This window comes from Conger conger, chromosome 7 (genome assembly GCF_963514075.1).
Source record: "Conger conger chromosome 7, fConCon1.1, whole genome shotgun sequence".
NCBI classification, from domain to species: domain Eukaryota; kingdom Metazoa; phylum Chordata; class Actinopteri; order Anguilliformes; family Congridae; genus Conger; species Conger conger.
Window position 1 is genome coordinate 47,980,651 of NC_083766.1, and position 15,846 is coordinate 47,996,496.

The window sequence follows — 15,846 nt, forward strand, 5'->3', positions numbered from 1 at the left end:
CTCCCACCTGATGGTATAATAGCTTCTTGCAAAGCACAGGACTGAAGTATATCACCCCCTCTTCTGCGAGCTGCAATAAGATCCCCCCCTCCAAATGCCAACATTGCTAGCATCAGTGTCTAAAAGGAGCAATTTGAACCCGGGCAGTGACCAGGGGCCTCATTTATAAAACTGTGCTTAGGATTCACGTCAAAAGGTTGCGTAAGCATGAAACCTAGGACGTGCATACGCAAAAAAATATTCTGATTTTTTCCTTTATAAATCACAATCAACTCTAAGTGTGGCGCAACTTTGCCAGCTTCATGTCCCGCCCACAGTTGCCTATAAATAGGCAGTGAAACACCCCTAATGAATATGCATTTCACGAAGACGACCATGGCAAACGCTGAAAAGAAGGCCAAGAAAAGGGATTTCAGCCATTTGATTGCCTCTGAAAAGGTACAGGTGTGGGAATTATCCTGATTGATTGTAAATGACGAACAGTTCTGCACAACGAATGTGATGATGACGATGATAATAATAATAATAATAATAATAATAATAATAATAGTAATACACGTTATTTGTCTAGCACCATTGAAAACACAGTTACAAAATTAAGAGATAAAACGAACAAAAATCCATAACAATAAACACATTATAAAACATAATATATGAATATGATAACAATATATGAAACTATGCACTCGTATCTGCCCGGCTGACGCATTGTAAACGGCATCAGTGCAGCGCAATTTGTCCGACTGTTCACCATATTATTTATGAGAATACATTTAATAACATGAAGTATTGTTTAACAATTCGTCTACATATTTGAGGGATTATTTTACAACAACATCTCCGTTTATATTTATCATCCTAAATCATATTTTTTGGGCACTCCAGGGAGCATCAATCAAACAGCTGTTTGTTTATTCGTTGTAAGAGAGGCTTTTATCCGTTTTTGCAAATTAACTCTTCATTTATGATACGTGAGAGGTAATATTTCATTACATTACATTACATTACATGGCATTTAGCAGACGCTCTTATCCAGAGCGACGTACAACAAAGTGCAAATTAAACCCAAGAACAAGTGCAGAGGACCTGAGAGGACAGTATAGTTCCGAGTCCTAGTGTAAACATGCAGAAAATCAGAACCCTTTAAGAGTACAATCAACAACAATCAATTTCGATTTATTTTACACAGTGGTATCTGTTGTGTATCATTTTCGACTTCTCTCGTCGCCAAATGTTGTGTTGCACTTAGGAAGGGAGAGAACCCGTATAGCGAGATTCAACAACATAACACTTTAATAAGTATAACAGGGACGAAGCACGTCCTTACAGCAGCCATACCCAGCTACAACTCCCGGCAAATCTTTATTCCTTTTTAAATCCTGTTTCACTTCCCGTTTTCCTGGTCTTACGTCACGAGCATTAAAGGCACAGTTTCTCATTTCTCCAGTTACTGTGCGTACGCATGGGTCAGAGTTTCCGTGGAGGAGCGCACATTTTCCCGTCAAGTTTGCTTAGAAAGTGGCGTACGCATTCTTTTGTGCCTACGCAACGTTTATAAATGAGGCCCCAGGTCAATGCCCAGGTGACAGAAGGCATGATGGCAGGTTGGGAGACCACTGGAATCATTTTAACTTTGCAATAATAGCATGCAGAGGACTGGTGCTCTTTACCAAAGCGCATGTAATACGAGGCTAGCAGTCACCCCACTCCCCAAGGTCTTGGGGCCCTGGCTAGTCTGTTCCACTATTTCCTTTTTCCGATTTATTGTTACCAAGTTACGTTAACCGGTCTTTCATTTCGTGGCTATGTCAGCTCTCCGGGGAGGGGGGGGGGACAGACCAAGCAGTTTGCGGATGACAATTAATCATGTGACCTAAGCTGGTTGTCATGTGACTTTTCAAGTTAACTGGCTGTCTAAGATTGCGGGATTTGCAAATGCTGAGATGGAGAAGCGAAAGATATTACTTGCCTGTTGTCTTTGCATTTCTACAATATGGAATGTATGCAGCGCATTAGATGGCGGAATGTTATATCCTCGCGAGTCGATGTCACGGGAAATTAAAGAACTGAATGGACTATGGAGCTTCAGGGCCGATTTTTCACGGAGCAGGAACTTGGGCTTTGAAAAGTCATGGTTCAAGACTCCATTGGCACAGGTAAAACCCAAGTGCCACTATCGCGGCAGAAACCTAAGCATTGAACTGTATTTTCCATGCCAAGTTATAACTTATAAACGGGTGTGCTCACGGGTGTGCTCATTTGGTTTGGAGATTTAACGTTAGTTCGCTTGCTGACTACTTCCTATATTTTAACCCAGAGTAAATGGACTAGCTTAAATAGTACATTTGACGGATGTATCCCGTTAGTCATGTTCCTGCAACAGTGTTGTCTTTAATACACCTCAATCAATTACATTGTAGTCGTCAAATAGCAGATTGCCAGCATTATCCCCAACGAGTTAGCTTGCCACAACAACCAGCTTAACACTAACCTTCTTCCTCGCGGGGTAAAATTTGTAGTTTGTAGGAAGTAGTTCATATTAGCTAAGAAGCTAACACTGGCAGATTAGCATATCTGTGTAATATAAACAGTAGATTACAGTATGTAATGTTTTTATGTATTGACAAGAAGGAGAATTCTTATTGATTCGTCGGATTCCACCTCTACTTTATGCTCATATCTGCTTACAAAGTAAAGCCATTGACTTCCAAATCTTGACACAGAATCTCCGGAACCGAAAGGAAATGGTCCTTCCTCCCTACCAATGTAATTTCACCCATGTTGGGGGGATGGGTATCGGTGAGCGCTAACGATTAAAGGGATATATAATTATGTGTTTTCTTAAGAAAGGAAGGGAGTGTTCATTTCAGCCATGTCAATGTCGAGTTTGTTCTCTCTGAAAGAATCTGAATAAAACGGTGTACTGTTTCCAGCCAATACACATCAACTTCCCAATTTCATTCAATTCGTGCAAGGTTTGTGATTTGGTTGTATACAAAACAACTTTGGATCCATTTGATCAAGTCTCATGCAAACGCGCACGCAGCATTTTTTTCTGCAATGGGGCCAAACTATACATTACATTACATTACTGGCATTTGGCAGACGCTCTTATCTAGAGCGACGTACAGTTGATTAGACTAAGCAGGAGACAATCCTCCCCTGGAGCAATGCAGGGTTAAGGGCCTTGCTCAAGGGCACAACGGCTGTGCGGATCTTATTGTGGCTACACCGGGATTAGAACCACCGACCTTGCGTGTCCCAGTCATTTACCTTAATCACTACGCTAATATACCACCTTACGTTCTGCACAGATACGAAATTAAGGCATTAAATGTTGTATTGTTTGTGAATATTATAGGCTACTTGTAAATACATATATTCATATTGATGAGCCAATTTGTGTAGACATAGCCTGATTTTTTTAGCGCATGCAGAATTTTTGTCCTTTCAGATTTAAGAGAGTTAGTTGGCTGACTAAGATATAGCATTGCGTATTTATTGTGCATTTAAAAAAGGTCTACATGCATTACTTGTATTGATATGCATTGACATACATTATTTGTATTTACAAAAAAATGACTAAATTGACGGCACTATATTTCCCACCTGTCTTATTCTATGACGGTGGTTGCAACTAACCGGTTTAGGTGGTCTGTGTTTACTGGAGAACGGATTATTTATATTGCTTTCAATCATTCATGCTCAAGCGATACAGAATAGGTTCTCTGTTCGCATTATCGCATTATTTTGTTGTCCCTCGATAAGGTTATTTTTTATTTTTTCCTCTCTCCTCTCTCTTACGTAGACGGGTCCTGTGATTGACATGCCTGTGCCTGCTAGCTTTAATGACATCACTCAGGAGCCGCGACTGAGGGACTTCATTGGCTGGGTGTGGTATGAGCGGGAGGTGCTGGTCCCTGCTCGCTGGGTGTCCGATGAGGGACTGAGAATAGTTCTTAGGGTGGGAAGTGCACACTACTATTCTGTGGTTGTAAGTATTGCATCTCTCTTTCTCCCCTCTGCATTGTAGGAAATACCAGCTTCAGTAGTTGGGCATGATGAAGATGAAGATCATTATTATCACTTGTACATTTACCAGAGTTTAACATAAAAAATTAACATAATTGGAAAAAAAACAAAAAAACCTATACACTTATAATTAAATATTTTGAATGCCAAATTCACCTGAATAAAACATTACATCATGACTCAACAAAGGAAACATTCTTCCTGAGCTGATGTTAAACAGGTTTTTGGAGTCTACGAAGAACAAGTAGTACTCTATATCCCTTTCAAAGTTCTTCTTTTGAAACCACACTTAATTTATGTAACCAGGGTGTGCTGCAGAAACCCATGAAAATAATACTGTTAATAGTACTCCACTTGTATGTGGTCAGTTGTTATTGAAAAGATGTGGATCAAAGTTTACAGGTAGCACTTGTAAAGGGATGATTACCAGCAATGCAATGGAAACTGGAAAAAAATGTTTTGTGCTTTTTCCAAGTGAACCCCTATCTTGCTGCAATTGCAAGGGAAGTGGTAAAATGATGATTTTACCTTCAGTTGAAATGTGATTTAGTGTGGTTGTTGCACAAGTGGCTTTCTACATTTTATGTAACATTCATTTTATTAGATGAAAAATGGAAAAATATATACCACTATCACTTTGGTACTTGGTTCGGAGATTAAGGGCACGGTAGGCCTCATTTAAAGAACGCAATACTGTAATACCCAGATGTAAAAATATAATGCTTCCCTGAGGCTTTTCACTTACGCTTCTTTTTTTGCATGTTCATGGTCAGGAGCTCATTTCCATGCATTTTCTTTAGCAGCCCTAACAGTTGGTGGGTCTGTGTATGATACCAATGAAACCTGGCCCCCCCTGACTGTGACCGCTGTTTTCCTGTCTGACCCTAACAGTGGGTGAACGGGGTGATGGTCACTGAGCACGAGGGAGGCCACCTTCCGTTTGAAGCGGATATCAGCAGTGCGCTCCGAACTGAACCCAACGTTCCCTGTCGGATCACCATTGCAGTCAACAACACCCTGACTCTGCAAACATTACCTCCCGGCACCATTCAGCACATGGACGACCTCACAAAGTTAGCATTTTATATCGTGACTCAGCAAATCGGTCCTTGTTTAAACCCCTTTAACCCTTTGTTAGTACTGTATGGCGCTACAAAATATATTTGGATAAAGGATGTTCTTTCTTTTTTTGTTGTAGCATTTTCCAAATATTTAATAATATTAAATTAATTAATATTTAAGTTAATGGGTATAGATCATACCTGGACCAATCAGTTTTAGAATAAATTAAATGTGTGGTTTTTTTTGTGTTTTTTTGACATTTGCAAATTTTGTGCAAATCAACAGATACCCACCCGGCTATTTTGTGCAGAATATCAATTTTGACTTCTTTAATTATGCTGGAATTCACCGCCCTGTTTTACTATACACGACTCCAAAGGCATACATTGATGACATCACAGTGGAGACAGGATTTGCAGACAATATTGGTGAGTGTGTCCCCCTGCTCCTTAGTATTTATTTATTTTGTAATACATTTCTTATTTAGCTGATGCTCTTATCCAAAGCGACGTACAGTTGATTACATTAAGCAGGGGACAATCCCCCTTGGAGCAATGCAGGGTTAAAGGCTTTGCTCAAGGGCCCAGTAGCTATGTAGATCTTATCGTGGCTTCACCGGGCCTTGAACCACAAACCACCAAGTCCCAGTCGTGTTGCCACTAGGCTACAGGCCTATTTTTAAAATACGCAAGTTCTGGTAAGACTCCTGGCTTTGTAGATGCACGGATTCGTAATTTGTCTCCTATTTGAATATTCTCTTGTTAGAATTCGCCTTTTCAGAATGCAAATTCCGGTGTGTCCTTTTCCAGGCCTAATAAACTACCAGGTGTCTGTCAAAGGCAGTCAGAAGGCGGCGGTGAAGGTAATGCTGTCGGATAAGGATGGCCGGTGTGTGGCCAGAGCCAGTGGGCTGTCTGGGATTCTCAAAATTGCGGATGTCAATCTCTGGTGGCCCTACCTAATGCACGAGAACCCAGCATACCTGTATTCTCTTGAGGTACACCTGCATTTGCATTTGTTATTATTATTACATAATGTCATATCTATAAATAGTGTATATTTCTGTATTCTAATCTAAACTTGAATATGGTACTTGATACTATCTAGCTTTTAGGTATACTACACATTAGGGACACTTGCTGGGCTGAATGGCCTGTTCTCATTATGTTGTGTTGTTATGTTTTACCATCCCCCCCCCCCCCACACACACACACACATACACATTTGGCTGTGGCAATTAGAATCAATTTCCCAACCAATGAGGTTGAATTATTGTACACCTTTACAGTGTTTTAGTGTGTCAGTCCTTCAACTGCATATTTTGAAACCTAAATAAATAAATAAAGGACTATAAACACAGGCAGAAGGTGAGGCAGCAGGCCTTTTTCAGTGATAGGAAGGGATTGTAATTGATGGTCTTGTAACAATGTTTTAAAACAAAAATCTTGCCTATTGTACCTTTAATATGGAATGGGTCATTTGGGCTCTAGAGCAGGATGGAGAAGACTGACACATTTCTGTATTCCAGGTGCACGTGACGGCGGGGAGTGGTAGCACGCAGTATGAGGATTTCTATGCTCTGCCTGTGGGCATCCGCACAGTCCAGGTCACCAACACCCAGTTCCTCATCAACAACAAGCCCTTCTATTTCCACGGGGTGAACAAGCACGAGGACGCTGATGTAAGCACCAGCAGGGGGCAGCAGAGCACAGTCTTTGAGTCCCAAGTCAGCTGATTATAAACCCCTCATTGAGTTTCATGTGCCTCAGCCTTGCTCTTTGTCCTTCCCTGCAGATCTTAGGATGCAGTAAACTAAAGTGACCGATAACATCGTTCAATAAATCACTATAATGAATCAGATATTTTATGCTGTAGATTATACAAAAGTTTGTTCCGACCTCGCATTGTGATTGGCTGAGAGACTTTCCAAGGCAGTGCCGTTATCTCACGATAAGGCGCTCCTAACTAAGCTAGAAACCCGTAACCAAGCAACACAGTTCTGTCTTTGAAACGGCATAAAAACAAAACTTTGAATCTTGAGTTTCCGTATCGTTCGTTTAAGTTTTATTTTCTATTTATTTATTTATAAATGTGTTGGTAAAACTGGTGTATAATTGCAATTATACACGAGAAACTCACTCTGAGATATTGGCACTATGCTGTGGTCGCAGTCAGAAGGCTGAAGGCCTACTTCTCATTTTTTATTGCAAGACAAAAAACAAGTTGTAATTCATAATTTATTTATCAATATAATTACTTGTATTTAACATGGCAGGTCAGTGTAAACTCATCTGATTCTCTCACTGCAGATAGGCTCCACTGACCCTTTTATGCCCCGTGGTTGTCATAATCACCATGGTTCCTCATGTTATTAATTTAAGGGCTTATGCCATCAACTGTGTAGGGGATTATTAGGGGGGCAGATTTTTTGGAATTTGACTAAAATGCATTTCCGCCCATTATCGCCATGGTGAAAACGGCCTTTTACAAGCAGAGTTGCCATCTTTTAGGGCTGTCTTGGTGTGAGATTAAATGCTCCCCTCTGAAAAATGTTTTAGTGTGAGATGCGTTGACCTCTATGTAAAAAAAAATCATGAAGTGACGCCGTGAGACGGAGCCTGAAATCACAAGTCTGCTGTGTATCTGAAAGCACAAGCTGCTGTGTTGCACAGGTTCGAGGGAAGGGCCTGGATTGGCCGCTTATCGTGAAGGACTTCAACCTGCTCAAGTGGCTGGGGGCCAACTCCTTCCGCACGAGCCACTACCCCTATGCCGAGGAGATCGTGCAGATGTGCGACCGCCACGGAATCGTGGTCATCGACGAGTGCCCGGGCGTGGGCATCAAAGACATGTGAGGGGTGCCCGTCTGCCGTGTTACTGCACTTTTACCACTAGATGGCGCCAAACAGCCAGTCAGCCTTCACGCACTACCCCTAGCAACTGCAGCCATTGCCTAGATCAGGGGTGCACAACAAGCATTTATGTGACGACTTCTGGTGTTAATTATTAAATTGACTCAATCATCTGACATCGTAATGATTTTACTGTGCTCAAGTACAGGCTTGAACCAGGGTAATTTATAGTGCTGTCAGCAAAATAAAAACAAAGCAATTGGTTGGAACAAAAACCAGTCCCCAGACCGGCCCCCTGGGACCGGAGTAGTGCACCACTGTCCTACATGCACCCTAAAAAGGGCAAAGGCATCCAAATCTGTTGCTCTTGTTGGAAGATGTTTTTAAATCTGTCTGTCCGACGTTCTGTATTATTGCCGAGTCGTTAGGCAGATTGTGCGTCCGTTGATTGTGTGCGATTGTGCGCGATCCCTTCAGTCGCAGTTTCGGAAACGCTTCACTCGCCCACCACCTGGTGGTGATGGAGGAGCTGGTGAGGAGGGACAAGAACCACGCCTCTGTGGTCATGTGGTCAGTGGCCAACGAACCTGCTGCTGAGATGCCTCCTGCTGGTGCATACTTCAAGTAAGATGGCGCCTCAGCATCGGCAAATGTTTATTACACTTTTGCATGAAATGGTGGATACTGTGTATCATAATTTCTTTCCATGTAAAATGTAATTCCACTGAAGTCCAGCAGTGTTCTGTTCTGAAGTTCCAGTTTCAGTCCCAGGTTGCTTATTTTCAGATGGTGTACTCCATGGTGTTATGTGCTCTTGTACTCCGTCTAGATGTGACATTTTAGCATACAGTAACTTAGCTACATAAAAGGAAACCTGACTTTAGTTTCTATTTGCATTGCTGAGGGGTTGATAGTAGAGATATGAGTGTGGGTGTAGTTGTTGCATGTTGGCACTGGAATGCGGTCAGAGTACTACTAAAACGTTCTCTAGGGAGGAGGACAGGTGTAGGCTCAACCAGTTATTTAAGTTGGGACACAGCATAGCTAAGGAATGACTGTAGAATTTCATCTTGTCAAAATAACCCCTCATCTCACATTTTTCTACTCAAATAAATTGAGAATGAATTTCGTATGGTTGTGCTTTTCCATGTTTTGGTTCTATGCCTTTCAATGTAACTAATTCCCTGTATCCTTAGGGCATTGATAGGGCACACCAAGTCGCTAGACCCTTCTCGGCCTGTAACCTTTGTTACAGATAGCAACTTTGACAGAGATAAAGGGGTGAGTGTGACTTCCTTTTCTTCCTGCAGTGGAGTAGTTTGAAAAATGACCTCTAAATGGAATTTCTTTGGCATCTTTCCCTATTCTTCCTGGCAGAACACCTCTAGCTCACCTCTAGGGCTCCTTGCATGTACAGCATGTTACAGGTCTCTCCACAGATATAAATATTCTGGGGACTGTGGTGGCCATTCCAAAATCTTTATTTATTTATTAAATCTTTTTACTACTTCATGGTTGATTTTGAGGTATTTCAACTTCATTAATCGACTGACCTTTGAACATTAGCCTTCTTGATCTTTGGTGGAATCCATTCTTCCTTCCATTCACACAATATTTCCTGTGGCCCCAGCTACCACATGGTATAATGGATCCACCTCCATGCTTCACAGTTGCCAAGGTGTTCTTCACTACAAAGGCTTCACCCTTTTTTCTCTAAACATACCTTCTTTTGTGGTGGCCAAAAACAAAAAGATGTTAACAATTTTGGTTTCGTCAGTCCAAAGCACAGGCATCTCAATGTTTTATTTTGCATACTTCAGATGCTTCAGTTCGTGTTTGTTCTTTCTGGCAACTCTGTTGTATTATGAAGAGCTAGACCTGTGTTTGCTACTCTTTTTTCAGCTCTTTTGCAGTGATGTGTGGGCATTTCTCACCAGGTCTCAGGCCATTCTATCTGAAATCTTTCTTGGTCTTCCAGACCTTGCCTTGACTTCAACTGATGCCTTTATCTTCCATTTTCTAATAATGTTTCTGATAGTTTGAAACATTGAGAGTTTTTGTAGCCCTCTCATTTTTCATTGTCTTCAGTCTTCATTCTGAAATCCTTGGACAACTGTTTAGAGGAACCCAGACAGAACAGCCACTGAAGTTGGATACTTTAGATGGCATGGAGTTACTTAAAGTTCAACCCTGGAATTATACTCACCTGACTCATTGAAGCCATAACAAGTAAATCACCTGGGTCTGGGCCTTAGTAATCATGTTTTTAAAAAGTAACAAGGAATAATGCAAATGGCTTCCCAAACTTTTGCACAGGGCCCTTTTCTTTTCTTTTTTAAAATTGAAAATTGCAATTTACAGAAAGGTCTCATATTCAACTCCGTACCATTTAGAGTTCAACTTTGCTTTCGATCACGTACAGATTCATTGTAACGGACATTTAAACCAGGGGTGCCCAAATTTCTGCAAACCACTGTACGTTTTAATTTGCCTTGCTAACTTGTTCCTTCTAAGTGTGCACCGTGCAGTACATTGGTTGGTAAACCACTATAACCTGTTCTCACAAAAAATGTGACTCATACAAAAACAAGCTTCACCAAAGGAAACTATTTGGACAGCATTCCAACAAACAAAATGCAGTTCCCCGATCCGGTCTGTGCAAGTTTGCATTGCTCCTCTCTGGCCGACTGTCTCTCATCCCAAATTCCTTATGTGGAAGTATTGTGCGGTGCTGTAATCTTGTATAACCAGCAGTATCAGCCCCATGGCCTTGGCCTTTATTATAGCTCATTACAACGATATTTTGAGATTACACTGAGCATGAATGAAGCTGCATATCGGGAATGTTAGCAATGTAAATGTGACATTACCATTAAAGGTACAGTAGGTGAGATTTTTGTGTTAAAACATTGTTACAAGGCCATTGTAGTCCCCTTCCTATCATTGAGAAAAGCTCACTGACATGTGACTCACCCTTTGTATATAGTTTATAGTAAATTTGGGTTTCAAAATGTACAGTTGACGCACCAACACTCTGTACCAAAACATTGTACGGCTGTACCATAATTCAAGCTCATTGGTTGAAAATTGGTTCTAATTGCCACAGCTAATGCCGTTTCGATGTCAACACATTCACAGAGAAGGGCGAGGGATAAACTGTGTTGTGGTTTGAGGACGTTTGTTGCTGCAATTCCTCTCTTGGCCATTAAGAGTCCAAGATGCCGGGGGGGGGGGGGGGGGGGAACTAACAACAAGGCCAGGGGGGGAAAACTAACAACTTCTGTGGTGTCATTGTCACCAGGCTCCCTACGTGGACGTCATTTGTGTGAACAGCTACTTCTCCTGGTACCATGACCCCGGGCACCTGGAAGTCATTCCCATTCAGCTGAATACCCAGTTTGAGAACTGGTTTGGCAAATACCAGAAGCCCATCATTCAGAGTGAATACGGAGCCGATGTTGTGCCGGGGCTCCATACTGTGAGTGCCAGGGATCCTTTCCGTCTTTCCTTTACATACTACATACACACACAGATATAACTGGGATTTTTTTTACTCGAGTCCCCTGCAATTCAAGTCTAACACTGGTTATTTTAAAAGTAATTAATGAAATACATTTATTGGCTTAAAGGGAATTTGATTTAGACAAAAAGGCTAAGCTAAAATATTGAAACCTTTAAAGCATGAATGTCAATTCACCGTTCACCAATGACACCATTCACAGTTTAGGTCCAAGTGACAATAAATGCTTCGCTCCATTTGTTGTCAGGACCCGCCCCTGATGTTCACAGAGGAGTACCAGAAACTTGTGCTGGAGAATTATCACCGCGTATTCGACCAAAAGAGGAAAGAGTACGTCATCGGCGAGCTCATCTGGAACTTTGCCGACTTCATGACGGCACAAAGTAAGAGAACCAAACGCGTTTCCTCTGAAACTGCGGCAGCAAATCTCATTAATTTACCGGTGATGAAAATCATTCCGAATGTAACACAGAAATGTTCCATACTGATTCAATTAAAACGTAATAAATTCCAAAATTGGTCGAAGTTTGCATATTGTAGGATCAAAGTGCTATTTTTCCAAGCTGTTTGTAAAACGATGACATGACATATGTTTTTGCATAATTATTGGTAAACGTTGCAAAAAAAAAAAAAAAAAGCCCACATATCTGCTCCTCGATTCTTCTCCCTCTCCTTCACTATTGTATTCGCTCCACTTCAGCTACACTTTCGCCACTGTCCATGTTAACACAGAGAGCTGAACGCAGGAGGGGGAGAGGCTAGGAACTTGAAGTGTTAACAGCTTGAACGAAATTTCACCCTGCATAATTCATTACTGCTTCCGCAATTTCTAAAATGACTCCAGTGCCGTTTGAACATTACTTAATCTTATGTAGGCAAACCCTACACTGGTAATAAAAGAAGGTATTATTGACTGTGGACACACCCCGCTAACCTGCAGCACTTGCTCGGGTGTTCCCAGAGCAGGGCATTGTAATGGTTTGGTTTTGGTATTTAAGGCTGGCAGTGTCGCACTGTTGGTTTCGTTCAGCCGAGGCCCAGGTGGCACAGTAGCAGTGTTCATGATTGCATGCTGGGCCGGTGATGGCTCCCCGCTGCCAGGCAAGACGAGCATTCATATTCTGCGAATTACCGTAGCGGGATGCCACAGTGACAGTGGCCTCACGCACCTCCCCAAGGGAGATGAAGGACACAATCTGATGAAGCATTGAGAAAAAAAAACAAAAAAAAAAACAGGAATTCATTATAAAATGACAGGCTGTATAGGTTGATGTAATTTTTTTAATTTTTTTTTTTTTAGCTTCTGACATTCACAAGCTAAGAGGAGGACTGTACTGTTGAAACCCATTAAGCTTTAGTAAAAGACAGACATACAGTTGTGTTCAAAATAATAGCAGTGTGTTTAAAAACGTGAGTAAAGCTCAAAATCCTTAATAGTTTTTATTTTGATGCATTGGGAACACTGCACATTATATCCTAAATCAAAACATGAAGAAAAATGTGTCCATTTTTTAATTACTTTACAGAAAATGAAGAAAAATGAATATTGGGCTGTTCAAAAAAATAGCAGTGTCTGCATTTTTCTTTACAAACTCAAATATTTACTGTATAAACTGAAAAATCTCTAAGGCAACATGACCTCAAGTATTTTGATATAGGCAAACTGATCCATGATTCCTTGTATGCGATAAATAGGACCGACACCATAGTAAGAGAAACATCCCCATATCATGATGCTTGCCCCACCATGCTTCACTGTCTTCAGAGTGTACTGTGGCTTGAATTCAGTGTTTGGTGGTCGTCTGACAAACTGCCTGTGTCCCTTGGACCCAAAAAGAACAATCTTACTTTCATCAGTCCACAAAATGTTTCTCCATTTCTCTTTAGGCCAGTTGATGTGTTCTTTGGCAAATTGTATCCTCTTCAGCATGTGTCTTTTTTTTTTTTAACAGTGGGACTTTGCGGGGGCTTCTTGCCGATAGATTAGCTTCACACAGGCGTCTTCTAATTGTCACAGTACTCACCGGTAACTTCAGACTGTCTTTGATCACCCTGGAGCTGATCATTGGCTGAGTCTTTGCCATTCTGGCTATTCTTCAATCCATTCGAATGGTAGCCTTTTGTTTTCTTCCTCGTCTCTCTGGTTTTGCTTTCCATTTTAAAGCATTGGAGATCATTTTAGCTGAGCAACCTATTATTTTCTGCACTTCTTTATACGTTTTTCCCTCTCCAATCAACGTTTTAATCAAAGTACGCTGTTCTTTTGAACAATGTCTGGAACGACAGGTTTTCACAGAAAATGCATGCAAACATGTGCTGGCTTCATCCTTAAATAAGGGCCACCTGATTCACACCTGTTTTTTCACAGAATGAATGACCTCACTAATTGAACTCCACACTGCTATTATTTTGAACATGCCTCTTTCAATTAATTATTCAATTACACAGACTCAGGAGCATGTGTATCATGAATGGTGGGTCTGTTGGTTTTCTATGACTCTACTACACCTACTGGTAAATTATTTACCATGTAGTAATATATTTTCTACCAAAAACAGTGATTGATCTGGTAAGTCATGTTGGACTGCTATTATTTTGAACACAACTGTACCCATGCAAACCCACATAATGCACACAAGTCTGTTTCTGTCTGTCACACAGATCCACATACGTATACCCATGCAAGCATGCAAACACACACATGAGTCTGTCCCTTTCTGTCTCGTAGCCATCACTCGAGTCGTGGGGAACAAGAAGGGCATCTTCAGCCGGCAGCGACAGCCGAAAACGGGCGCGTTCATCCTGAGGGAGAGGTACTGGAGGCTGGCGAACGAAACCGGCATCCTCCCCAGCTGGTCGAGGTACCCCTGTCTGTGAGAGTCCTGCCGCCACAGACTCATCGCTGCAGGAATCCAGCACCAGCTCTCAAACCGCATTGAACTCAGTGCCTTATTGCTTCAGGCGGGACACAGAGATGACCCGCAAGTTTCTTTTTTTTTTAAATAAGGGAACAAGTTGATTTGCGTTTTGCTATGAATGTGAATTGCAATCTTCGTCACTTCATCACTAGCTATGCTGTGTTGTCTAAATGGCAGTTTTCATAATCTATGTCTTAATGTGAGTGAACAGGTTTTAACATTAGTTTGCTCTCTTGAACTACAGATGAACAAAACAGAACAAAAATGGTTTTAATTTGTCTCCTACACTTCACACACTGTTGCTATGTCACCTTCCCATAATCCTTTGTGGTAGGAATTGTGCAGTGTGATTTGTTTTTATTAATTATTTTTATTATTATTTAGTTTTTTTACATGTACTGTACCTGTAGGAACCCAGCCCATGGACCTGCCCCAAAAGCACATACTCTTATATTGCAGCACAATCGCAACTATTGTAAAATTGTTGGAGGAAACTATGGATAAGGTGGGGTGTAAGGGCGAGGTGTCTTGAGAGACTGGTTTAGCCAGGTATTGTTCTGAAGATCAAAAAATCGTGTTCAGGAGTTGCAATTTGTCACACCAGGGATAAATGTTCTATGTGCTTTCTTGCTTACTTTAAAGATCTCAGCTAAATCAGTGGAAACTGTATGTCCAGTAATATGCAATGTAGGGTACCCTAAGACATGTGCTGGAAGTTTTTAGTTGAACAAACTACAAGGTTTATATGTGTAAATTTAATGAAGCCATTAAGTATATTTTTATTGACCTCCATAATGGAGGAAATTGGAAGACCTAAAGTATAGTTGCCTCTCTAACATTTTGAACACTATGCCTTCTGATGGAAAAATAAACACTAGTTACTTCATCAGCACATCATGCAGGATGTGTAGAATTCTTTAATTGCAGGTATATGGTTCTATGATGTTTATTCCAATATCATTATGGTTTAGCAGTGAAACTTAGTCATGAAACTTCCATAAACAAGTTCATTTAAAAGAAAGGATTCAGCAAAATATATTCAGTTGTGTGTTTTTATGATTAAGATGCTGTTCAAATTAATTGTCCTGCAGCAAAATTCTTTGCCAAAATCAGTTGTAGTAAGGGAGTAACTGTTCCCGGTGCTCTTCCAAAATACAAAAAAACGAGAGCATACCTTTTTATTCCACATGACCTGTTCCTGTGTCTGCAAGTCACGACCGCCTAAATCACAAAATGGGTCTTCAGGATGTTTCTTGTTTACTTGAACATACTGCTTTTTCCAGAAAATTATGTATTTTTGAGACTGTATTAATAAAAGAGATTCTTGTGAATTTTCAGCAGGTCTTTTAATCGAGTCTATGAACTGTTGAGCTTTTTAACCCCTTCATTGAGAGTTCAAGACTTGGCTGCAGTCGCAACCTTTCTGCCATCTTTAAAGTGGATGTTTTTCCCACAGAAATGA

The 15,846-nt window shown here is 41.0% G+C and overlaps 1 protein-coding gene across 1 annotated transcript; it reads left to right on the forward strand.

Annotated features, from left to right (window-relative positions):
- Window positions 1-1,876: 1,876 nt before the first annotated feature.
- Window positions 1,877-15,721, forward strand: gusb (glucuronidase, beta). The gene is made up of 12 exons (XM_061247842.1): window positions 1,877-2,156; window positions 3,809-3,994; window positions 4,924-5,105; window positions 5,380-5,522; window positions 5,904-6,091; window positions 6,623-6,775; window positions 7,767-7,945; window positions 8,424-8,570; window positions 9,143-9,227; window positions 11,248-11,424; window positions 11,714-11,849; window positions 14,195-15,721. The coding sequence occupies exons 1-12, from the start codon at window positions 1,944-1,946 to the stop codon at window positions 14,341-14,343; spliced, it is 1,938 nt and encodes a 645-aa protein (XP_061103826.1). The 5' UTR covers window positions 1,877-1,943; the 3' UTR covers window positions 14,344-15,721.
- Window positions 15,722-15,846: the final 125 nt, after the last annotated feature.

Coding starts and splice junctions, on each gene's coding strand:
- gusb (XM_061247842.1), top strand. CDS start 1,944: ATGGAGAAGCGAAAGATATTACTTGCCTGTTGTCTTTGCATTTCTACA. Junction 2,157..3,808: donor TCAAGACTCCATTGGCACAG/GTAAAACCCAAG, acceptor TCTCTTACGTAG/ACGGGTCCTGTGATTGACAT. Junction 3,995..4,923: donor CACACTACTATTCTGTGGTT/GTAAGTATTGCA, acceptor TGACCCTAACAG/TGGGTGAACGGGGTGATGGT.